Genomic DNA, 27,252 nt, shown 5'->3' on the forward strand with positions numbered 1-27,252 from the left:
GGATTTTTTGTTGATATTCTGTCTCTCTCTGTTAAAATAAACCTTCCATAAAAATTATAGACTGTTCAAGTCTTTGTAAGGGGGTAAACTTACAAAATCAGCAGGGGATCAAATACTTATTTACCCCACTGTAAGTGCACTCCAGAGGACATACTTTATCTGGTCAAGCAAAGCCAGCTAGCCCTAATAGCCAAACAATATAAAATTTAGTGTGGTACAAAAACGTACTAAAATAGGAAGCATTGTTTTTTTGTGGAGCTTTCAGCAAATCTGTATTTCCAGTTATGGGCTCAGGTTTGCATAAGCTGTAAAAATCTTTTCTGATCTTCACTGTGTCACTATGTACACCATGGCAAAACTAAAATCACTTACAGATTACAAAAATTCTCAACAGTTGAGCAGTTTGACAATACAAAATTGCTCTAAACTATTTGTGTTCTATAATGAATGCACTATATGTGAATTTCCCATTTAACCTAGACAAAAGTAGCACTGACAGCATTTACAAGTAACCCAAATCCACAAAGAGGTCTGTGGCTGTTTGCATCCAATTATAGAAAGTGTAATAATTTGCAAAACCAACCTCTACTAATAACACAAATGTTAATACTAAATTAAAATATATATAATAAAGTAAATCTAAGAAAAAGTTAACTTATTGTTTTGTATGGAGCTCCCAGTATGTGTGTAATCCGAATTTATTTGCAAGGTATGTTCTTGTGTTTTGGCTGCACAAAACGCATAAACTGCAGTGTGCCAGTGCCAGAATCCTTTTGCTGTCCATGGTGCTGACACTTGCACCTCATTAACTCAAAGTAAACAAAGTAAAAGCAACACAAATACGTAATGCAGCACATTGGGAAACATAACTTTTATTAAGAAAATAGCAAAACAATATATATTAACAACATTACAAAAACAAACAGTGCAATATAGTGAACACAAAAATAATAAACAACATAAACAACCAAATAAAACAGAACAGTGTGTATAGGTAGTGAAATTGGGGGATTAGATACATATTACATACCAGAAGGCACAAACTGTGCAGGGTGTGTTGGGGGGTTGATGTAGTTGACATGAGTGTGGGAAGAGGGACAATATGGGGTATGGTGGAAACGTGGATTCGGGATAGGCCCAGGGGTCCAAGGCGTGAGGTAGTGGTAGGTGGTAGAGAGCACAGGCATGTAGGGCTCATAGGGTGAGTGGAGGGACTGCTGGCACTGTTCCTGCACCAACGGGAAGAACACAGTGCTCGGTGCTGCCACAGTGGAGGGTTCTACAGCCACAGCAGTGCCTGAAAATAGGGGTGGAATGGTATGAAAAATGATACAAATCAATCCATTACATAACACCGGAAAAACATTACTTTAAAAGGCCCATGCTAGAATTTTTAAATAGCCTTTTTCATTTTATTGTATTTACTGCATGGCATCATCTCTTCAAACTTAGACACTTTTCTATAAAATAATCTCTTTTTTTTCTAATGACAGTTAAATCAAAAACTATAAAGGCTGTAAAATTGATGAGGGTACATCCTACCAAGTATTTATTAGGGACGCATTGATCCTACTTTATTTCGATTTTTTACAGAATACCAGCTTAAAACTATTTGTTGGTAATTTAGGTCATTTAAGTCAATACACACTTACAGAAAAATATACATTACTATTACATTTTAAGCAAAATGCCATTAGTGATCCAGTCTTTCAGGAATTTATTAATACTAATGATCAGTACCAGATTACTTAATTGCTAGTCCTTATTCAATGCTATTATCAACTTATGCAATATAGTAAAATAGAATTAGAAAGTAATTATTGCTTCTTAGATTGATGAACTAATGAAAACCTGTGGTTCATGTAACCATTTGGTGGAACAGCTATTAGATTTCCTTTCAGCTAGTTTGAGAAAGCTCTCCCTCAAGATAATAGAATAATAATATTAATAAATAGTACAAAACAGAGTAGCTGGAAATGAGATACATTAGATTTGGTTCATCTTTAGAAACACAAGCCAAAACAGTTTGTTCTTGCTGTTTTAAACATCTTGTAGCATGCCTGAACAGAGAAATTATTATTGTATGGTTGACATTACACATACTGCACACTCTTCAAGCACTTTATTAGATTCACCTATCTAGTGCATATTTTATTGATTATTTCATGAGCTACACCAATCTTACAGATTAACTTTCAGAATACAATTACTGACTGCCACCTATCTGTTTCTCTGTACACTGTCGTCCCCTGCACATCATTTATCATTTGAGAGGAGCCCTCAATAAGACCCTCACTGAACAGATGTTATTTGGGTGTTCGACTATTCTTAGCACAAGTGTACCAAATGCAGCAGTGTTGATGGGATTTTGTAAACACCTCACTCTTAATGCTTTCTCAGAAAATGATGCTTTAACCAAAATTATGAGCCAACAGCATCCTTTGATCAAAAAAAGTCAGCTAATAAAAGATCAGAAAAAGCTTAACGCACACAGAAACCAAAAAAAAGCCCTGGTCTGACTGTAGATTTAGGAGTGCTCTGTATGTGTTCCTAATAAATACGTTTAAACAAAATGTAAAAATCCCAACAACACTGCTGCATTTATACCACAACACATACTACCCTGTTAGTGTCTCGTTACTCATAACTACGCTAGTGTCATTAGGTTTTAGACCACTCAGCACCGCAATCATCATCTTGTCAGTGGGGAAACCCTTCTGATTGAAAAACTAGGGAATGGGAAAAGGGGCAAGACAAAGCATACATAGCAATATATGGGCTACAGTCAAAAACAGTATATGCACAAAGCTCATCTGCATGGTAAGTGTAGCTCATAAATGATCAAATAATGTACCAGATTGGTGTACCTAATAAAGCACTCACCATGTGTACAAACACAATATTACAGTATAAGAACGACTTCAGCTTTCCTTATCACGGTATACTGTCATATTTGTATATCGTTACACCCCTACCAGGAAAGGACAAGAGAATTGAGAGCTAAGAGAAAAAGTAGTAAAGGTCAGGTAGTCAGTTAGAAGAGAGAATAATCAAGACTATATGCTAAGTTTAATGCTTATGTGCCAGCTGAGATTGTGGATAGTTGTGGAGATAGTGCTAGCAGAGAGGTGCTGACCATTGCTGGGAGTCTCGGCCTGAGGTGGTGGGCATGACCGTGTAGTCTCAGGGTACGGTTGGGGCACCGTGTGGTCAGGGGTAGCAGTGGCTGAGTAATGCTGGAACTGTGGCTCTGCACCAGGCTGTGGGTATACCTGCTGTATGTGCATCATAGAGTGCCAGTAGGTTTGCTGATAAGTCTGTGAACACACACAAGTACACATGCACGCACAAAATTAGCATTCATATATAAACTGTTTTATTTTTATATAAAGAAGGAAGGAACAAAAATACTTTACTAAAAAATGGTTTGCATATTAGGGAGCATCAGAGGCAAGTCTGACAGGACAGTTTTACAGCAAAACCTGGTGTTATGTCCATCAGTATTAGCACTGACAAAGTGCAAGTGTGAGTTTACTATTATGAAATCAAAGCAGTCATATCACATTCAGCTTACATCAGATGTTTACAAATTATATACACCGATCAGCCATAACATTAAAACCACCTCGTTTCTACACTCACTGTCCATTTTATCAGCTCCACTTACCATATAGAAGCACTTTTTAATTCTACGATTACTGACTGTAGTCCATCTGTTTTTCTGCATGCTTTGTTAGCCCCCTTTCATGCTGTTCTTCAATAGTCAGGACCCCCACAGAGTAGGTATTACTTGGGTGGTGGATCATTCTCAGCACTGCAGTGACACTGACATGGTGGTGGTGTGTTAGTGTGTGTTGTGCTGGTATGAGTGGATCAGACACAGCAGCGCTGATTTTTCAGACACAGCAGCGCTGTCACTGCTGGACTGAGAATAGTCCACCAACCAAAAAAATACCACTGTGACCACTGATGAAGGTCTAGAAGATGACAGACTCAAACTGCAGCAATAGATGAGTGATCGTCTCTGACTTTACATCTACAAGGTGGACCAACTAGGTAGGAGTGTCTAATAGAGTGGACAGTGAGTGGACACGGTATTTAAAAACTCCAGCAGCACTGCTGTGTCTGATCCACTCATACCAGCACAACACACACTAACACACCACCACCATGTCAGTGTCACTGCAGTGCTGAGAATGATCCACCACCTAAATAATACCTGCTCTGTGGTGGTCCGGACTATTGAAGAACAGTATGAAAGGGGGCTAATAAAGCATGCAGAGAAACAGATGGACTACAGTAAGTAACTGTAGAAGTACAAAGTGCTTCTATATGGTAAGTGGAGCTGATAAAAATGTACAGTGAGTTTAGAAACAAGGAAGTGGTTTTATGTTACGGCTGATACCGATCCAAAAGTTAAAATTGTGAGTGCTCAACCTGAAACAATAATACCCAGTGGCTTTTGTATGCAGGGTACCTTTTAATTTTAACATTAAATTATGCCATTGTTAATTAATTCAATAAATAATAAATTAAATAATTTCAATAAATATTTTTGTTTTATTACAAAATAAATGATTTTTTTTTCTTCAGATGCCACCCTAAGAGACTAATCCCACCCAAATAAGGCTTAAGCTTTATTGCTATTTATTAGACCTATACAATGTAATAATGCTATTACTTAGTGCTTAAATAAATACACAAAATACAATACAAAAGACGTGCACATTCACGAATGTCATTCATAGCTCAACAGAGGTCATGGCAATAAATTATGCAACTCCGTACCTATTATTTAAATCTAGACTGCTAGTGCTTGTAATACATAAAACGTTACTTTGTTTAACAGCAAGTAAGGAAAAACAATTAATAAGGAATTTAGTCCTACAATTAATGTCATTCATTTTCCACATTGCATTGCAACTTACCTGCACACCTAAGTTGAAAAAATACTGGAGAACCTTGCAATCTGCAAAAACAAATAAATGTATTTGAAGATAATCTACAGATTGGAAAACAATCTGAGTATAGCATGCAGCTGGATTCTACTAACCTCTAGGGAGATCACTGCCATTGGGGTCATAGGAGTAGGGTGGAGGAGGGGCCACGGTGACCGGCTCTCCTAATTCATTCACAAACCATGTAGAAGCAGGAATCTGCATGGGTGGTACTGAAAAGAAAGCAAAAAAGCAAAACAGGTGATAATATCCTTGATGGAGGATTTGTTGATTAGTTAACTTATAGATCTATTCAGGTTCGGCCACATTACAGGTGGTAAACAGAGGATCAAGGATCATTTTTTAAGCATGACATAATTAAATAAATAAAAAACAACATTATTGTCATGTTTGCCTACTTTATCCAGAGTTATTCAAATTTAAAGATTTTAAGTCATGACAACATACATCAGGCATAACATTATGACCACCTCCTTGTTTCTACACTCGAAGCAAAAAAGCGCATACTACTTGTAACTAAACAACTCAGCTTTATAAAGCTATTCACAGCACTGTAATAAAGTATTTGCCACTTCTCAATTTCTTCTGTTTATGTTTCAGATAATCAGAAAGTAGACAAAAAAAACCTAAAAAACATTTTTTTCATTTATTGAAGGAAAAATGCTGTTCAGCCCTACCTGGTCCTATGTGAAAAAGTAATTGTCTTCTTCGATACTAAATCAACCAGTTAACCAAATTCAATTGACAGTTGGGTTTAACTTTAGCAGAAGTACCCAGGCATGATTATTGCCAGACATTTATTGAATTATTGACCCTTATAAAGAGATTTCTATTGTCCTTATTATGCACTATGTAGGCTCAAACATGCTACTGTCATTCATAATACAGAAGTGTAATTATAGCGATGTCAAGCATGCATCATTATGAAAAGCATCACCTGTATTCCAGAAGCTTCTAATTAATAGCAAACCTGTGTCACTATTGATTGTGTCACTATTACTTAGGGTAAACCAGTTATAAGGTAGTTCAGAATAGTACACAGTAATAAACAAACCTGGCCTGCCCAGTGTGTGCAGGGGTGGTGGTTGCCCTGGGGTAATGTTGGAGGTCTGCAGGTGATTTGGAGGGCTTTGAGAACTTCCGCTTGAGGAAGAAGAAGAGTTGGAGGTAAAGATGGCAGCTGGGGCAGAGTTGACTGGCTGAGAGGAAGAAATAACTGCCGACTTTACCACCACCTAAAACATTAAATAGAAAATAATAAAATAGGCAAATGATGTACGTACAATATGAAACAGCATTAAACGATGTAATGGCATATTCCCAATCAGTTTTATCAATATGTGGTGTACATAGCATGCCTGTTGTGAGTAACTGTAGGTAGCAACGCCTTCTTGTGGTGATCCAGCACGAGAGCCTCCCTCTTGAATGGTCTGTAAAATCCCAAAAAAATCTATACTATTTAAAAGGGTATTAAATTCAGATTAAAACACAATTAGATGCGCTTAAATGAGCAATAAGCAGTTAAATAATATTAAAAGCAGCATTAGTAATTCAAATAATTTTATAAGCCAAATAAATATAATGCAGTACCAGGTTGGCACTAGACTCAGCAGCATAAACCGTTGGGTTTGGAAATCCTGCTTCTGCAAAAACAACTGAGGTAAGCACAATTAAAATGTACATTAAAGTTAAAGTTTACATACACTTAAGTTGAAGTCATTAAAACTTTTTTATTCCCTTATTTCAGCAAGCTGTTTAGGATAACTACTCTGTATATAAAGCAATTGTCCAGAAAATGTCAAAATTCCAGTTGGTCAGAAGTGTAAATACACCAAGCTGACTATGCCTTTAAATAGCTTGAAAAATTCCAGTAAACTACACCATGGTTTCAGAAGCTTCTGGCTAAGTGACATTATTTAAGCTGACTGGACGTGTGTACCTGTGGCAATATTTAGTACACCAAGGCCTACTTTCTTTTTTGATTGGCATCATGGGAAAATCAAAAGAAAATCAGCCAAGACATTAACCAAAGAATTGTGGACCTCCACAAGTCTGGTAGATCCAAATGCCTTAAGGTACAACATTTATCCGTTCAAGACATAATATGAATATTCAAACACCATGGGACCACAGCCATCATACAGTTTAGAAAGAAAACGTGTTCTTTCTCCTAGAGATGAACGTACTTGGGTGTGTTACTCAACGGTAGTTACTCATTACACAAGATTCATCAGTTCAAAAGGTTATATCAAACACAGTCCTGAACAATTTTGTATCTTCAGTTCACCTCAGTTGCATGTCTTTGGACTGTGGGAGGAAACCGGAGCTCCCAGAGGAAACCCGCGCAGACACAGGGAGAACATGCAAACACACAGAAAGGACCCAGACCGCCCCACCTGGGGATCGATTCCAGGACCTTCTTGCTGTAATGCGACAGTGCTACCCACCGAGCGGCCCGAACGTACTTGGGTGAGAAAAATACAAATCAATCCAAGAACAGCAGCAAACAACCTTGTAAAGATGCAAAGGTACAAAAGTATCCCAACAGTAAAATGTGTTCTGTCACAGGACCTGAAATGCCGCAGTGGAAGAAGTCACACTTAAAAAACCACAATAAAAAAAGCAAGGTTACAGTTTGCAGCTGCACAATGGGGACAAATATCTTAATGTTTGGAAAAAAAATGTCCTCTGGTCTGATGAAACAAAAAATATTTTTAACCAATTGTGGATTGAGGGGTTGCAAACCAAAGAACAAAAGGCAGCTGTAGACTAGCATTAAGGTACTGGACTAGTAAGTAGAAGGTCTCTGGTTCAAACCCCACCACTGCCAGGTTGCCGCTGTTGCGCCTATGAGCAAGGCCCTTAACCCTCAATTGCTTAGACTGTATACTGTAAGTCGCTTTGGATCGTCGTCTGCTAAATGCCGAATATGTAAATGTAAATTCATCCCAGCTGTGAAGCATAGGGGTGAAGGCATCAAGTTGTGGAGGTACATAATTTTCCTTCCTCATAATGCCATCTATTTTGTGAAGATGTTGAAGCAACATCAAGACATCAGCCAAGAAATTAAAGCTTGGGTGCAAATAGGTCTTCCAAATGGACAATAACCACAAGCATACTTCCAAAATTGTGTCAAAAAGGCTTAAGGAAACAAAGTGAAGCCAATGGAAATAAGTGAAAATAATAGTTACGGCCATCAAAAAGACCCGACATCAATCCCACAGAACATTTATGGCAGTGGCGTAACTAGGAGCTCATGGGCCCCAGTGCAAACATTTTTTTGGGTCCCCTCAACAAATTTCATATAGTCTAGTAACGTTAAGCAGGTTACACAGATTCCCAAAATCCCTTGCTGTGCACTCACTGTATATTATGATTACATGTATTCTGATATTGTCTTTTAGTTATTTTAATATTTTACTTAACGAAAATATCGCCGCACTTTACCGCTAGCATTAGCCACTTGCTACCAGAGGGTCATATACAAACTAACTGCAGAATGTATAAACCGGGTGCTGCATTCTGATCGGCTGAGCTGAATGTCACTGACATAACGCGCTACAATATTGTAATATAATAATAACAACCTGGCGAGTGCAGCCAGTGAGTGCGGTGGGGGTTGAGTTCATGTCATGGAGGGCCCCCCCACGCCATGGGCCCCAGTGCACCTGCCCCCTCTGCACCCCCGGTAGTTACGCCCCTGATTTATGGGACGAGCTTAAGTGTGTGCGAGCAGAGAGACCAACAAACCTAACTCAGTTACACCAGTTCTGTCTGGAGAAATGGGCCAAAATTCCAGCAATTTATTGTAAAAAGCTTGTGGAAGGCTAATGTACTAAGTTTAAATGAACGTCAACTAAGGTGCATGTAAACTTATTTTAACTGTATATAAAAGCTACAATGTCAAGAGTGTAAAAGTAAACTGACCAGAAGCAGAATAGATATACTCCTCTGGGTATTCACCTATTAAAGACAGCATATTTTAATGTTCCCATATTTAATACAGTGTATTAGTGTATGTGTGTGGCAACACTGGCTACCATGGTCTCCAGTGATGCTTCTCTCATCAGGATCCTCTTCAGATGATGTTATGGGCTGTTTGCCTGGTGGAAGAGGGCTTGGGCCTCTTGGCACCCAGTAGGTAGCAGTACCTGGAACCATGGCACTAGGAACAGCTTGTCCCTGCAAAACAGAGAGATAAAGTATCAGCAGTTGCAATTTATATATGGGCCATCATACTGCATCAATTAAAGTTAAACGTATAATATGTAAAATAAGAATATGGAAATTACAGGATTATTAACCACCAAACAAGCAAATGCTTAGTTTTGGATAATGTTTAGGAAAAAAAAAACTTGCCTTTTGCCTAAAATGTGCATAATGTGCAAATGAGCTATGATTAGGATAAAGCAGTTTTATGAGCTGTATTATTAGATTAAAAAAATTGAATTATTTAACCCTTTTGTCATCTGTTAAAATCACAACAGCCATTGTTGTGCCATTGACAAAAATGCTGCTTTAATATGAACACAAAATTCTCTTTTATAAGAAGCTCAGTGATTAACACTTTTCACTGTATTTAGATGAATTAAGTTATGCTACAGTAATTCTCAGTTCGTTAGTTATTAGGATAAGAGTGACACCCACTGGTATGGGAGTAAAAGCATTCTCATCTGCCTCCTCCATCTCATAAAAGGTGATGCTTCCCTCCAGGTCCTGGGCTTCCTCTGCTGACTCAGGCACAAAGCTGAACTGACAGTCCTTATTCAGTGAGTGCATTTGACGCCTGCTTCTGCTGGATTTAAGAACAGACGCACATTTAAGTAATGAAAACAAACATTTAGCTTAATCGAACATCTAGGTCAGGGGTGTTCAAGTGCTTTCTCAGAAGGCTGGCATTTGCCTGCTTAGGTGGACACCTAGTAACTTTACAAATAAAATTTTTAAATTAAAAATATTAACAATCATTTGAAATTGTCTTCATGCTAATTTTCTTCTTGTTAAGAAAATTATGGAATATCAGTGAACAATTATGAGCCAAAAATGATTGTGTATTAATTTCACATGCTTTGGTGCAGTAAAAATGACAACAGGAGTACTGAAGAGGCAACAGCAGAGAAACCGCCAAAAAGGGAATAGTTTTGCAGGTGGTGGCCAGAGACAATTGCTCTCTTCTTATCCTTCCTAATCGACTCTTCTCTAGTTTTGCCTTTTGCTAGTCCTCGTCACTACTGGTAGCATGAGGTGGTACCTGCAGCCATTCAGGCTCCAATTCTTGGGAATTGGGAACAAACGTTTACATGAATGCCAACAATACCCTAAAACCACAGACCATCCAGGAGTTAACTGATGCCCTGATTCAGGTCTGGGAAGAGGTCAGGAGCACGCCCAGACGTTGTTGGCACGTGCGGGCCATACACACTACTCAGTCACATTTTGAGTTGCCATGATGAAATTCACACAATCTGGATTGGTCTTGTTTGATTTTCGGTGTGATTTTGAATCCAGGCCTTAATAAATCGATTATTTTGCTTTCCATTAACTGATTAGCATTTTGTTCTCAACAAATTTCACCATTTATATCAGTAAAGATTTTAACATTATGACAACCTTCCCTTATGCTGCCAAAACAGCCCTCATCCGTCAAGGCATGGTCTCTATAGACCCCTGAAGGTGTGCTGTGGTATCTGGCACCAAGATGTTAGCAGCAGATCCATTAACTCCTGTAAGTTGTGAGGTGGGGCCTCCATGGATCGGACTTGTTTGTCCAGCACATCCCACAGATGCTCGATTGGATTGAGATCTGGGAAATTTGGAGGCCAAGTCAACACCTTAAACTCGTTGTTGTGCTCCTCAAACCATTCCTGAAGCATTTTTGCTTTGTGGCAGGGCGCATTATCCTGCTGAAAGTAGGGCTGTCGCGCTAACCGCAATTTTGAAATACCGCGGTATAGACCAGCCAACCACAGGGCATGCCAAGCAACCGCAACACCGTGATGTTCACGTTTTTTCTTTTCTTTTTTTTTGTTGTTGCAGGGTCCATCTTGTTTTTCGCTTACATTCGGCCGTAATAAATGTTAAATAAATTCATAATGAAAATGAGCTAATACTGTCATTTTCCCGCAACCTGTTTGCATCCGTTGATGCTGAGTGTCAGGCTTTGTGTTTTAAGATGGAAACAATGGCAACATTAATTATAGGCAAGTTTATTAATGATCAAATTGAGTTCACACAATAAAATACTTGTAATTTAGACTATATTTAAACAGCCTTGGCGTACTAAAGCACTTAATGACGGTTAATATGGCATTGCAGCCTGCAAATATTCTCTTGCTGGCTTGCTGGAATGATTTAAATGTATTTTTTCATTGAATAAAAATGTATTGAAACGAATAATAACTTAAAATGTAGTATATATTGTTATGTTAATTATACCTACTAAATAGATGGTTAATAGTGGCGCGACAACCAGGCTAGATTTCCTTTGATCTGTAAAGTCGCATGCAGGTACAGTACGTGTGTATTAGTGCAACGAGCACCAACAGAGAGAGTTTTAGTGCCGTCGGGAACATCGCTACCCCACTCAGATCCTCTCTGGAACCACATCAGGTGAACATGTTGGTTCTTCTAGACTCCGGTATTCAGTGCCGTAACAGATTAAGTTAATGAAGTGTTTTGCTCCCGACAACTTGTGAATATACCGTGTATTTATTTCTTTATTATGCAAGTGCATCCCTACGACGCTCAGTTATATTATTTTAACTAACCGCAAATGAACAACGGTGGCAAGTCCGACATTAAAACGTTGGTTCTACCAGTCAAGTCTCAACATGAACTAGAATTTGCGTTAACGGCACTATTTTTTTTAAATCGCGTTAAATTGAGATTGCGTTAATGCATTATTATCGCGTTAACTTAGACAGCCCTAATATATATATATTAATTAAGTAATTAATATATAAAGATTAATTAAGTAATAAAAAAATAAAAAAAGATATATATATATATTCCATCAGGGAATACCGTTTTCAAAGGGTGTACATGGTCTGCAACAATGCTTAGGTAGGTGGTAGGTGTCAAATTAACATCCACATGGATGGCAGGACCCAAGGTTTTCCAGCAGAACATTGCCCAAAGCATCACATTGCCTCCGCCGACTTGCCTTCTTCCCATAGTGCATCCTGGTGCCATGTGTTGCCCAGGTAAGCGACACACCCGGCTATCCACGTGATATAAGAGAAAACATGATTTATCAGACCAGGCCACCTTCTTCCATTGCTCCGTGGTCCAGTTCCGATGCTCATGTGCCCATTGTTGGCACTTTTGGCGGTGGTTTGGAGGGGTTAGCATGGGTACCCTGACTGGTCTGCGGCTATGCAGCCCCATACGCAACAAACTGTGATGCACTGTGTACTCTGACAACTTTCTATCAGAACCAGCATTAACTTCTTCAGCAATTTGAGCTACAGTAGCTCGTCTGTTGGAACGGACCACAGGTGCCATGATGAAGAGATAATCAGTGGTCATAATGTTATGCCTGTGAATCAGACAATGATGACCATGGACTGTTAAACAGCTCAAGTCTTGCAAACAGGCAAATTTCCACTTTCAAAACTGCAACAGTTAGTATCTTCAATTCCCTTAAAAATATATTTAAGAGGTGATTGTGAGTCCGTGTTAAACATGAGTGACCCAGCTTCTTTTTAGGCCGATTGTATTTAACTCCAATAACTGTGAAATGTCAAACTGGTGAATACAGAACATATGGCCAACACAGTTTTTACATGATTTATACATTATGCAGTTTAAAATGTAACCCAGAATTTTCCCTCAGTACATTCATATTCAAATTACAATATGATTGTTTATTAATGCACTATAATAAAACTAGTAAAAGTTCCATTCTACTATGTTGAGATACCACACTGGTATTATTAAAACTGAGTATCCAACAAAAGCATTTCCACCGTTATTTTTACTGTAATTAACAATCTTGTCTCAATATGTCATTATAAATGCTTAATTAGCTTCCCCTACCGTGACTTGAATGTATAATTGTCGAAGCTCTGGTAGCAGCGTTTACCAGGACTAGAGTAGTAGGCCACTTCTGGTGCAATTACATGGTGTCTGTTCAGGAACCGGGCCGAGCTTCTGACCAAAACAGAGAAGGCATGGAGACAACAGAAAACAAAACAAAAGGCATCAGCATACAGAGAGCAGGGCTGCCACAGATCAAACCATCACTAAGACAACAGTGCATACACAGTCAGAGGCCAACCGAAATAACAGACATACGTTTACATTACAGTGCTAAGATGAATAATGTGATTTTTTTTTTATGTAAGAAATATTACATGTGTGAAATATTGTGTCTGACCTGGATGGCCCATAACCACGCGTTGGTCTGGGGGCTGGGTGTGGGCGATAGTGTTCATAAGCTATGCCTGCAGGGGGTGGAGCAGGGCCATGAACTCCAGGAGCTCGAACAGGGGCCATGTTTCCTGGACAAGGTTGCAGGCGTGGAGGCAGACCGTGCTGAGGACGACCATAAGACACTGCCATCAGCATCTCTTTACCTCGAGCCTTTTTGAAAAATCTGCGGCGTACACGCAGCTCTGCATCTAGGTCAGATCAAATAAACTGGTAACAGAAAATATGCTTTACTATAAAGCCTAAAATATATACACGACTTGAATTACATGAGTTGTATTGCTTTACATTTTCCAATAATATAAACTCTCATCATCACAGTTTTGAGTGATCATTTACCAGGTTACCACCTGAAATAAAATAGCATGTATATAGACCGCACGTAAAGGTCATTGAAATTATTTTCCTGTTTATTCTTTAATCTTGGCATTTAGCCTCAACATTTTAATACCAATACAATTATTAGCTGTACGCCTGCTCTGTTTTCGGCCTGTGTAATTTCAACCACAGTACATGTGTAGAACATGTGCCCCAGAGCAGAGACAATAGAACTTAATAATTATTTAGTTTCATTTAGTGAATGACATATGATAGCAAGAAATGTCAAACCTTCAGAAATCAGTGACAGATGAAGTGGTAAGTAAACTACTTATCAGTAATATGTTTTACAAATTTGAAAGGAAAGAAGGAAGAAAGAAAATAATGAATTGGTGGCTGGAGAGGAACTCCTAATCAACCATCAAATACATCATAAATAACAAACCCAGCCTACTACTGAATCCAAATGATCCAAGTGAATTCCAATCAGTACATTTATAACTAGTAAAGCTAAGAACAATTACCCAGTTCACCCGAATACTGCTCAGCATGGCTGTAGGAGCTGCCCTTTCTGCTTGGTGTTATATTCCATGCTGGGACCGGATTTACTGGCTTCAGATTAGTGAGGGACACCAAGTGTCTGAAATGCACAAGATAATTTATATGGCCAGTTAATGAAACAGACAGCAATTAAGTCAGTAAACATAAGCTTATATCAATAATTACTATTCAGGTATTTAATTTAGTTCAACAAATGCATGCAACTTACTTTTCCCCTAACTCTTCAATAAACACAGTCACAGCACTGGGATGTGTCCCTACTTCCTGAATGAAAGCATTATAATACTTTCCTTTTGGGTCTAATCGCACCTGAGCAACAAAACCAAACAACAGTGCAGTGGCTACCATAAAAAAACATTAATACAAAAATATTTATTCTTATCTAATACCATCATACCTGACACTTATCTCCCAGGAAGTACTGTCTGCCAGCAAACACCATATAATCAGTTTTCTGGAGTTCTTGGGGGGAGAAAGAAAAAGAATTGCAGGTTAACTACAAAAACAGATGATCTGTTTGGCTTAATATGTTTTTTAGCCTTATCATTTAACCTTAAAGACTGTCAACTCATACTGACAATATTTTATCCTAAGGGCTCTTAACAGTTAAACAAAACACATTTCCCACATGTCTGTTGGGTAGAAAAGTTGTATTCTAAATGACTTAAGCTATAGCTGGCATTGCCTTGCTTAACTACAGCAGTCTGTTATAATATCTAAATTAATATTCTAATAGTTAATAAAAAGCAGTAATCAAGAATAATTCTTAGTATCAAACATTACACTACCTCACAGAATGTAATTAATTATTTTATTAATATGCTCAAGTGTTAAGCCTTTATTTACTGCATGTATTGTGACATGCTTATGAAAAAAGCGATAATTTGTAGCCACTATATAACTTACATTTTTAAATGCATTTTCTCCCCTTTTTCTCCCGATTTTTAGCGCGTCCAATTTTCACCCAACTGTGTTATGCTTCCTCTTTACTGGAGCTGACACCCGACCCTGATTGAGGAGAGCGAGACTGTCACACGCCCCCTCCGACACTTGCAGTAGCCAACTGATCAGCATTATTCCTTGACTGTGTGCAGATGGCATCAACCAGCCAGCAGAGGTCGTAATTCGCTCAAGTCCGGCTCATCCTACCCTATGAACAACAGCCAATCGTTGTTCATGCAGATTCAGTACCATGTATTAAAAATCCCAGCTCTGGTGTGCTAGCGTGTTTTACCGTTGCACCACCTGAGCAGCTTTAGAGATACACTGTAATTTAAGTAAAACATTTTTTTTTTTTTTTTATGTAGACAGCACTTATTATCTACAAATCTGTCCAGTGCTAAAACAATGTAAACAAACAATGTAACTTAGCATGTATGCCCGCTGAGGTTTCTATTATGATGGACGCAACAAAAATAAAAATAAAAAATACAAACGTGTAAATGGCTGTTCTTACTTAATGGTACAGTTTACCCAGAATGGAACACACCCCCAATGTGCAGCTTACCTTGAGAGTGTAAGTATCTGTACAAATACTGTGATTATTTATTATTATTTATTTCTGCACTGCTCAAAAAATTATGGGAACACAAATTACACATCAGTTCTTGATGAACAAAGGCCCAAGTTAAAAATCTTTGCTGATGTAAACTGTCATTTGTTAAGAAGAAAAATGATGTAACAATGGTCAATGGAAACCAAACTCATCAACCCACTGAAGGCTGGATTTAAAATCCCAAGTAACCAAGTAAAAAAACCAAAAACCAAGTAAAAAACTCAAATCACAGTCTGATCATTCTGCATGAATTTCATCACAGCAACTCATAATTTGACTCTGTAGTGTGTGTGGCCCACACATCCTGTAAGCACTCCTGACAACATCTGGGCATGCTCCTGATGAGACGACAGATGGCGCCCTGAGTGATGATCTCCCAGACGTGGACCAGGGCATCAGCAAGCTCCTGGATCGTCTGTGGTGCACATTTGTGGCGTCAGATGCTCAGATACCCAACGTCCCAGAGATTCTTAATTGGATTCAGGTCTGGGAACTTACGAGCCAGTCAATGGCATTAATACCTTTGCCATCCAGGAACTGTCTACAGACTCATATAAGGCCAGGCATTGTCCTCCACTAGAAGGAACTCAGGAACCACTGCCCAGCATAAGGTCTGACAACGGCTCTGAGGATTTCATCCAGATATCTAGCCAATGGTACCCTGACTGAGGTTATCACATAGAGGTCTGTGCATCCCTCCATAAATATGTCTCCCTAGATCACCAAATATCGCCTGCCATAACTGTCATGCTGGATGCTGTTGCAGGTAGCATAATATTCACCACAGTGTCTCCTGACACTGTCACTAGTGCTCAGTGTGAGCCTAAAACATTTGCACCAAAACATGTGAAATTGATTCACGATTGCTTATGCTTCCTAATGGGACAGACTGATATACAGCAGACTGGTAAGTTCAATTGACTCCATTTTATACTGTGATAATTAAATGTTTTGTTATTTTTTGAGCAGTGTACATTAATTTATTGCCAAGAAATTGATCAATGAAGGAATAAACCAGAATAAACGTGGTACTTATACACAATAAATAACACTGCTCACCTTTGCGACTGTCATGCCACACATCAAACTCCACATTGCGGTACAGCTCAGGCTCTAAGGCCTTCAGTACCTTGTAGGGAAGAGCAAGTTTTGCTGGTCCATCAGAAATCTACAAAAATCCAAAATGTTGAAATAATTTACATATACGGTATATAATACTTATAAATACATATACCGTATTACAGGATCTAACTTTCTTGGAGAAGCTTAAACTTTTAATACCTTTTGGTCCTCAGTTCCGACTCTGGCTTTTTCCTCAGAGTGGACATAACCACTAAGCTCCCATTCCTCTCTAACAATAAGTGAAAAGAGAGGTGGTATATTGGAAAAGGAGAGATGCGAAATACCATACATTAGAATGCAAAACATTTAGTGTTAGATTGCCTTTACCCATTTCTTATAGTTTGTATGACTGGGATGCTATTTCTATATTGATACAAATTGATTGTGGTAATTTTAGTAGTAATAATAAGTAAATACAACAAATACAGACTGCTCTGTATGCAAAACAGCCAAATAATATCACAGAACTAGAAGCATGTGAAAATTTCTAAAACAAGAAACAATAAAACTTTCATTATTAGAATAGAAATATTAGCTGGCTAAATAAAGTTTGCAAGCTGTGGTGCGAGTGCGACTAAGTAACCAAAAAAGGTTAGTTTTACATCTAAAATCAACAAAAATGTTATTTGAATGACCAAACTTGTAAATATAACATAAAGCTATGTAGTTCACTATTGATGGAATAATGGTAGACATATACACCAGCCAGGCATAAAATTATAACCAATGACAGGTGACGTGAATATCTCATCATCATGGAATATTTTGTCCTCAAAGTTGATGTGTTAGAAGCAGGAAAAATGGACAAGCATAAGGATTTGAGTGGGTTTGACGAGGGCCAAATTGTGATGGCTAGATGACTGGGTCAGAGCATCTCCAAAACTGCAGCTCTTGTGGGGTGTTCCCGGTCTGCAGTGGTCATTATTTATCAAAAGTGGTCCAAGGGAGGAACAGTGGTAAACCAGCGACAGGGTCATGGGTGGCCAGGGCTCATTGATGCATGTGGGGAGCGAAGGATGGCTCGTGTGGTCCGATCCAACAGACGAGCTACTGTAGCTCAACTTACTGAAGAAGTTAATGCTGGTTCTGATAAAAAGAATACACAGTGTATCACAGTTTGTTGCGTATGGGGCTGCATAGCCGCAGACCAGAACTGGATTACGGAGCAATGGAAGAAGGTGGCCTGGTCAATCATGTTTTCTTTTACATGACGTGGATGGCCGGGTGCGTGTGCATCGCTTACCTGGACAGCACATGGCACCAGGATGCACTATGGGAAGAAGGCAAGTCGGCAGAGGCAGTGTGACACTTTGGGCAATGTTCTGCTGGAAAACCTTGGGTCCTGCCATCCATGTGGATGTTACTTTGACACGTACCACCTACCTAAGCATTGTTGCAGACCATGTACACCCTTTCATGGAAACGGTATTCCCTGATGGCTGTGGCCTCTTTCAGCAGGATAATGCGCCCTGCCACAAAGCAAAAATGGTTCAGAAATGGTTTGAGGAGCACAACAACGAGTTTGAGGTGTTGACTTGGCCTCCAAATTCCCCAGATCTCGATCCAATTGAGCATTGGTGGGATGTGCAGGCCGATCCATGGAGACCCCACATTGCAACTTAAAAGATCTGCTGCTAACATATTGGTGCCAGATACCACAGCACAACTTCAGGGGTCTAGTGGAGTCCATGCCTTGATGGGTCAGGGTTGTTTTAGCAACAAAAGGGGAACCAACACAATATTAGCAAGGTGGTCATAATGTTATGTCTGATCGGTGTATAGCTACTAAGTTAGGGAATTTGTGAGTTTATTTAGTGCCTCTTCCTTTAAGCAATAATACACTGAACCTGCATACACACACAAACCTTGGAGTTCTGTCATCAGGAGTATCATAACCAGCATCCTCACTGCACATGGACATGCTGTTCCTGTAGCGTCTCCCACCTCCTCTGAACCCATCAAGTGCTATATGCAGATCCTCTTCTTCAATGCCCAGAACTTGTGTGTACAACAATTCATATAGCAGAGCTGCAAAATTTAAAAAAAAATGTTCAAAGCCTAAGTTTTAACCCCTTGACTTTTTAGTTTTATTTATAAGAACACCTCTCTCTGTATTTACATGGTATGCAGTTGTGGTCAACATAATATTCAGAATTCAAGGGGTGCCAATAAAGTTCACCATAATGAATATCTTGTGAAAAAGTGTTTAGTGAATCTGCTTGGATTCATATAAACATGTGTTTGATACAGAAAATGCCACCAAAAATCAGACTAACCTATGTTTGATTAGAAATTAGACTCACCTCTGTCCCCACCTTGTCAGCACTCACATGACTATAATTAGCCTATGAATGGTGGCTTTGATGCTTATAAAAGACAGTTTTAGGTCCTGTTCACAATGGCAGACAAGAAAGCTGCACAAGTAGTCTAAAGGGACCATCTCCAAAGACCTTGGCATCTTTAAAATAAAGACATTTGCTACTCATGGAACAGCCAAGAACCATTCAGGTTGTGGTGAAAAGAAAAATCTAGTGGGAGAACCTTACAAAAAGGTGGTAAGAAATGTAGCAAGAAAACCACATACAACAACCAAAAAACTTCAGGCTGAGCTGGAGACATCTGGAGCGATGGTGTCAACCTGTACTATATGCCACACACTGAACAAAACAGGGCTCTATAGGCAAAGAGGTGGACCACACTGTTAGAGAAAGGCATAAAAAGAGTGACTAAACTAAGCCAAAAATTACAAAAAGAACCACAACCCTTAGGCAAAAATGTCATCATAAACAGATGAAACCTAAGGATACCAGCATTATGTTTATAGAAGACATAGCCTATAAAGAAAAGTGCACCCCACCAACAGTAAAACATGCTAAAAGATCCATAATGTTTTGGGGCTGCTTTGTTGCCTCTGGGACTGGAGGCACTAAATGTGTTACAGGAACAATACTATCAGAAAATTATTGGATCATTTTAGAGTGAAATATGCTCAGAAGTGTAAGAGTCTAACAAAACAGGTCCTACAGCAGGACAATGACCCAAAAGCACACGTCCAAAAGTACACAATTATGGTTAAGAAGGAATATGGACAAAGTTGGTACATTTATCCTCTTATTTCAGAAGATTTTTTTCTATATTAAACACTCAAGTGCGCCGCTAGCCCACCAGTGCTGCGACCTTGAGCTCACAGGTTCAAATCTCAGCTGCCGCAGACATGATTCGTTAACATCTGCAGGGTGGAAATACCTTAGAGATTCCTCATTACTGCTGCAACTATGGCCTCTACTGGCTGGTCGGTGGGCCTGCATAGAGACGGGGGATAATGGAGATCAGTGCACGACTCTCCATATACGATACTGATCACTGTGTGAACCCCCTCGTGCAGGTGAAAAAGAAGCAGTTGGCAACTGTACACGTGTCTGCGGGGGTGAAACCCAAGTGCAGCACAGAAAGAACTCATCACACACAGGCAGAGTAAGCTTCCACATATTGTATGAAGAAGGGAGTTTAAATAGTTGGAGATAACAGGTGTATGTGAGAATGTGAGCCTATGTCTACACTTAGTGGAACTTAAATGGTAGAGCACAAAGAGAATTACTTACAAGCATAGCCCAGAACCAAGGTAATGGGTAGGGGTGTTGGGGTTGTTAACATTTGGAAGGGAAATTAAACCTGTTGAAACAGGTGATGTGGTTAGCTATTACCGAAATGAGCACCTCTGTTGCAACAGAGGCCAGAAGAGAAGGACAAGTCACCAAATGTTTATGGACACCTTGATATTTTACAGATGCCAATAATGTTGACCACAACTGTAGCTGCAGCACTGCAGCAGGATGCTTATTTTAAAACTGCAGCTGTAAAAAAAAAATCAGCTGCATTTTATAAGCACTAGTACATTATTTTTACCACATACACGATTACTTGTCAGAGTTTTTTTAATCTTTGTTTTTTTGGCAAAACTCACACTGGCATATTGCTGCAACCACCGGATAAGTCCTTGGGTACACAATGTCATAGTGGCCATTGTTTGAGCAACAGAGCAAAATCTGTAACATACAAAGTTGCAGCTTAAGTGATCAACATACATAAATCAAGCCGACAGTGTTGCACATTTAAAAACTGTATTATGTATAGGAGTGAATTTATGAATAAAACCCTGACTTTTGGTATTTTTGGTATTAAACAAAAGTACTGCTTAACCACGTCACCAACCAAGTCAATCACTGTGCCAAACACAAACACATTATAAAATAAACAATTGAATGTAAATTATTTATTCTTCACTCACCTTTGACATGTCCTTGTCTTCCTCCTCCCCAATCTCAGTTGGTGTCTTCCCGGGGTACCTGTAAATGACGAAGTGCCGCCTGCACCAAACAGCACATTTACATTACAATCATGCAAAAAGTAACACTTAGCCAATGTGTTTTGTGTGTCATTAAACCCAGGTCACTCTATAAGGTGCATCTTATACAGTTAATAAATGAATCTAGATAAATTAAAATGGTTAAGTTTTTTATCACTAACCAGTTTATTCTGGTTAGTGTAGCAGTGGGTTCAGTCCCACCCTCTAACAAAGTGCACAAAACAGGAATACAATGATGAGCCAAAACATTAAGACCACCACTGTCAAAGATATATGAAATGTTGGGTTAAGTAGCTCCTGTTGGGTAGATGGGCAGATGTACACCCCTGCATGACTTTAATAGAAGCATCTCTAATACAACAAAGGGTGCTCACGGACAGCTGTGTTGACTACCTACCAACAGCAGGCAGCCAAGACTTATTTATGGCCGAAGACAATGAAGGCTTTTTCAATCTGGTATTAATCAAAAAAGGCTATTGTGGCTCAATTTGTAAATAATCAGTAGATGGTATTCCCTGTCCATCACCAAAACACCTACAATGGGCAAACAGGAACTAGACATTTAAGCAAGTGAAAAATGTCATCCTGTTAGATGAATCTTGTCACCTAGATTTATTGGAATGGCTGGGAAAATGTTTATCATTTAACTGGAGAGGTTATGGAATGAGGATGCACTGCAGGATGATCTACCTCGCAACTCACTGGAGTTGAAAAACCAGGACCTTCTTAGAAGGTACAAGATACCACAGGAATTAATGACTTCTTTTGACAGCATATTAGGTGGTCATAATGTTGTGCTTCATGTGTACACCCTGGACACCAACTCACACACCAGGGGCTGTGTGAGAGTAGTCAATTTACCTTCTTAATGTTTTTGTGACATTTAAAACCCTAGTGGAAAAATGGGTTATAGAGGCAGCCAGTTTTACTGTTTATGCTTAGATAACCTTAGAAGAATTTTAAAAATGTAAACAAAAGCTGGAAACGGTTACAAAAGTAAAACTGGACAACACTGGACACGATAAATTCCATGTCTTGTTACATTTATTCTAAATTTTAAATGCGTAGTAACTTTTGCCAGTCACATATTTACTTTTTCATTAACTTAGCAAATAATTTGTTGTGTCATTGGTTGAAACAAATATGTTAATTATGCTTAACTAAGAGCTCATTTTGTAATAAATTAAAGCAGAAATCCAGGTTAAAGAGTTCACATATTTCATTGCACCTTTAAGGTTGTGGACAACTTCCAACTAGAATTTTATTATATATAGTATTATATCAAAAATCCAAAGTAATTATTACACTAAGGTAACTCCAGCAATTAGATACATGTATACATAGCAGCCCAACAAGACCATGAGCTGCTAAATTTATTTTTTAATTATGAGAACACACATTTGGCCATTTTCAATAGTAGAATCAATAGTATTTTCAAGCTTTAAAAATCCAAATATGTAAAATGCAGAGGTAGTCACATCAAAAAACTAGCAGGTGCATGACATTAGTGAAAAGGCATTGTAGATAATATGTTCAAGTTGTTTAATACAAAGACACTGAAAATATTTGTCCATTTTTCGCTTTTAAAATGGTTTTGGAAACATTTTTTGCAAAGCTCTGACATTACAATCTTTTTGTTAGTTACAAACAAGGGAAACTTTTCTTATAAACAGTAAAAACTGAACAGTCATCCCACCTGTAAAGTAGAGACAAAGCCTTTATCTCCACCTGTCCTGCTGTCTCCTAAAGGAAAAATGTACATATACAGCACATTAAGTAGTTTAAAAGAGTAGCAACAGCATAACGTAGGTATTTTTTACCCCAGCGTTTTTTAATCAGGCTACATACACTATGTGGCCAAATGTATGCAGACACCCCTTTAGTGGTAGCCTAGTGGGTAGAGCTTTGGGCTATCAACCGGAAGATTGGCAGTTCAAACCCAGGCTCTGCTATGCAGCCACTGTTGGGTCCTTGAGCAAGACCCTTAACCCTGTCTGCTCCAGGGGCGTCGTACAATGGCTGACCCTGCGCTCTGACCCAAGCTTTCAAACAAGCTGGGATATGCGAAGAAAGAATTTTATTGTACTGTACAACTGTATATGTATATATGACAAATAAAGGATATCTTAATTTTAGGTGTAATGTTCACATACTAGCACTGCCATTTATACGAGGTGTTCAGAGAACAGTCCAAGAATATCCACATTTACCATTAGATCACTTCTTCCAAATTCTGCCTAGCTAGCAAGTCCTGTTATTGTGAAGGCCCCAAAGCAGTTCAGACCACACATGTACACAGAACAGGACATCCATAAGCTGAGGCTTTTACACATTCAGCTCGACGAAGAGTCCATGCCCAAGCAGCCAGACAACCCTAAAGCACAATTTGCTACCAAGGGACTTTAAACTGGTTTAGACGCAGTGACTAAAAATCCTAATGCTACATCATACAGTGACATTTTAAAGCAGCAGTTCTGATTCTTTGTGCCAGTCTTTCAGGCCACACAAGCTTTCTTGTACTTCTTATTTCAAGTAATAACAACTGCGGGTAACCCATCCATGTGTCATGGGACACAAGCAAGAACCCGATGCCAGGGCTTGACCTGCCAATGAGGCTGCATCAAATCCCTGCAGGCATGTTTCAAACTTTACAGGAAAGCTCTCCCAGAAAATAAAATATTAACAGCTAGTCAGGCCAACTTTATATTAATGTTCATGGTTTTGAAATGTGATTTAAAGCAGAGACATATTAATGTTGTATTTGGGTGTTTCCATTTTTTTTTTACTATTTATACATTTAAACGTATTCAGTCTGGATGAACTTAAAACTGATTTGACATTCTTGCATAATGAAAAGCACCAACCTTCGGGTCCTCCAATCGTTCCAAATACTTCTCAAAGGAGCCTTCAACAAACTTTAAGGAAAACATTACATATTCATACAACACGTTTATTTACAAGTTTATATGCAGCTTTAGGTTTTGGAAAACAACATTTAAAAAGAAAAACTCACAGGCTCGAAGTTGCATCTATTTGCCCTCATGAAGTCGACGCAGCCCTTTCTTACTTTTTGGTGGTAATTCTGAGAATAATAAAGCTGGCAAATACAAAACAGTCATTCAATGTGAAAACTAAACATTACAAACTTCCTTCAAATGACAACAAACTTCGGCTGTCGCGCCGGCGTGAATTTCATAAATAAAACCACTCACAATGTAGCTAAACAAACTTTACCTGCTCAGAAACAGCTCGAAATAAACAGGACGCGTCCCGAGCCATCATTTTTCGGTACAAACCGATACTGGCTAGGTACTCGTCCATGTTCACGAAATACTTCTTTAACGCTTTCTGCATTGCATAAGAAATCTTTCCTTAAAACAAACAGCACGCAAACAAAGATTCATAACTTCACACGGTTACGAAAAGAGTAGAACTGTTAGCCGTGTTTGATTTGGAAGAATCCAGGTGCTTGTAATGAGCGTTGCTGATTAAGCTGTACAGCAGCGCCAATGGTTCCGCGTGCAGCCGTGCACGCTTTCCTCATTTCAATCTTAAAGCTAGCGGGCGCGTGTTAGCGTGTTTATTTCACACTAAAAACGGGTTTACGATAATGGAAACTATCGTGCAAAAACAAAAACAAAAAACGAATAAAATGGTTATAGACACTAAGAGCTACTTTGCGTTACAACCAGTGACTAGACAACTCTGCCAATTTTCTTTAAAGTCATATGAGCTAGGCCCGTTTAGTAGGTTTGTGGAGTTTGTAAATTATGCAGAGTTAAAACATTGTGTATTAAACAGGTGTATAATGATAATACATTTGTACATAATTTTAAAGCTTTGCTTAGCATGACAGTTTTGGTTTTATTCTCCACCTTGACAAGAGACTAGCCCTATTTATATGGGCACAAAGAACTCACCAACTATAATCAATCAGTTTCACTTTCAAGTAATTAAGGAGCTGTGACACAAAGCTAAATGGTATTTTCTTGCTGTGTTTTGACTAAGCATATAAAAATCCCCAAAACAATATGAAATAGCTAAAATACATCATAATCATATTTTTCCTAAGTAGACATGTGTTCTAATTATTCAAATATTAAAAAATAAAATCAGTTGCTAATTAACTTTGACTTTATATAGCCTATATATGATTCAATTGCCATAGAATAGCTATTGGCAACAATTTACTGTTCTTTGTGTCTTTTTTTATTTACATTTGACTATTTGATGTAACCTTTTGGATTTACTCATATTTACATTATATCTATAAATATGCATGGATTGTATTTTGAGTGGTACAAAAAATATGTAGTCATCATAAGTGTTAATTTAACTTATTTGCACATATTTAATATTAATTTAATGGCAAAACTAATAAGACAACACAGAAATTATATTATGGGTCTTGTATTTTTACTTGAATATTTAAAATAACCTAAAAAGCAAAATGAGACAAAAACATGAAATATTGTGTTGTATGTCTTCTGTATTTTCTATTAATACTTTGATATTTATGAAAATAAAACATTGTTAACAATAGATGTGCTAGTAACTTACTCAGTAAGATGTTCTGTCTGGATCTGTCTGTCTGTGGAGCGTTTTTCTTAAATAATCTTTTTACAGTAATGTACAAATATTCAACCAAATGCTTGATCTAAAACCAGGTATTATACATTATTCTATGTTTAAGTACATCAATGTTTTAATTATAAACAAATCCAACAAATCAGGGTTTTACACTAAAGTACACTGACAGTGAAACGATATAAGGGAGAAACTACAATAAATGATACATATACTGAACATTTTTATTTCATGGGCACAAATATGTTTTACAGTACTGACATTTATCCAGAGACAAACTCTCTAAATCATAAACACTTATATAAGTATTCATATGCCATACAGTATTGTACAGTACATAATCATACTCTGTCTTATTGTACAGCTATTTAGAGAGACATCCTCTGCCTTATTGTATACAACTTACCAATAAAAACCTATACTGCCTAAGGAATTTTACTATAAAAACCAGAAAGTTGCTCCACATTTTAAAATTGTACATTTGTCCAATCAGATGCTTACTTACCTTACAAAATGGTGCAAATCCAGAGATCTATGTTATGTTGCTATACAGTGTAGATTGATAATCTGCTTGAATTACGTGAAATGAGACCACTGGTATCTCAAGTATTTGCGTACCCACACATTCTCATCAAAATGTAATATTTTTTAAAAACAAAATTTATAACAGCACACAATTGAAGTATTCTTATAAGGTATAATGCTTGTAGTATATCAAGTTTTTAAAATGTATTCATTTTGAAATAATATTTTAAAATTAAAGGGCTACTTTATTTCTTGTCAGAATACATTTAGATTTGCTTATGAATTCAGATGGAAATTTCAAAATCAGAAATTTACCCTACTGTTATAAGTCAAAGGCTTGTCCAACACCAATTTATAAAATTGTATTCAGCCAATTACAATTTACCTACAGTACATATGATATAGTGTTAAATGTAAGTGTTAAGCCAATTACAAACCACTTTTGCAATACTGATAATAGTGTTAAATGTGTTATTTAAAAAAAAGAGGGGAAAAAAACGTTTAAATAATATACTTGACAAACCAAATTGTAGTACGAGGCAATAAATATGCTTTGACATTTAATACTGTGTAAGGTGTTTGTTTGCTGGTATTTACCTGCTCAGAAACAGCTCGAAATAGACAGGACGCGTCCCTAGCCATCATTTTTCGGTACAAACCGATACTGGCTAGGTACTCGTCCATGTTCACGAAATACTTCTTTAACGTTTTCTGCATCGCAAAGAATATGTTTTCTTAAAACAAACAGAAACGATGCGAGAAAGTTTCCGGCGTCGGTTTGAAAGAAACCAGGTGAATGTAATGAGACCTGATTAAGCTGTACAAAAACA

At 38.1% G+C, this 27,252-nt stretch overlaps 1 protein-coding gene across 1 annotated transcript; it reads right to left on the minus strand.

The window, feature by feature from the left end:
• Positions 1-856: 856 nt before the first annotated feature.
• On the minus strand, positions 857-24,664 carry alg13 (ALG13 UDP-N-acetylglucosaminyltransferase subunit). The gene is made up of 24 exons (XM_063011682.1): positions 24,545-24,664; positions 24,324-24,407; positions 24,175-24,225; positions 23,007-23,053; positions 21,233-21,311; positions 20,909-20,990; positions 18,810-18,972; positions 17,104-17,173; positions 16,882-16,990; positions 14,665-14,729; positions 14,476-14,576; positions 14,231-14,346; positions 13,336-13,579; positions 12,996-13,109; positions 9,606-9,753; positions 8,999-9,140; positions 8,886-8,921; positions 6,549-6,601; positions 6,317-6,388; positions 6,013-6,193; positions 5,054-5,170; positions 4,929-4,969; positions 3,137-3,317; positions 857-1,297 (listed from the first exon to the last, which is right to left on the minus strand). The coding sequence occupies exons 1-24, from the start codon at positions 24,662-24,664 to the stop codon at positions 1,023-1,025; spliced, it is 2,691 nt and encodes an 896-aa protein (XP_062867752.1). The 3' UTR covers positions 857-1,022.
• Positions 24,665-27,252: the final 2,588 nt, after the last annotated feature.

This window comes from Trichomycterus rosablanca, chromosome 16, assembly GCF_030014385.1.
Source record: "Trichomycterus rosablanca isolate fTriRos1 chromosome 16, fTriRos1.hap1, whole genome shotgun sequence".
Lineage (NCBI taxonomy): Eukaryota > Metazoa > Chordata > Actinopteri > Siluriformes > Trichomycteridae > Trichomycterus > Trichomycterus rosablanca.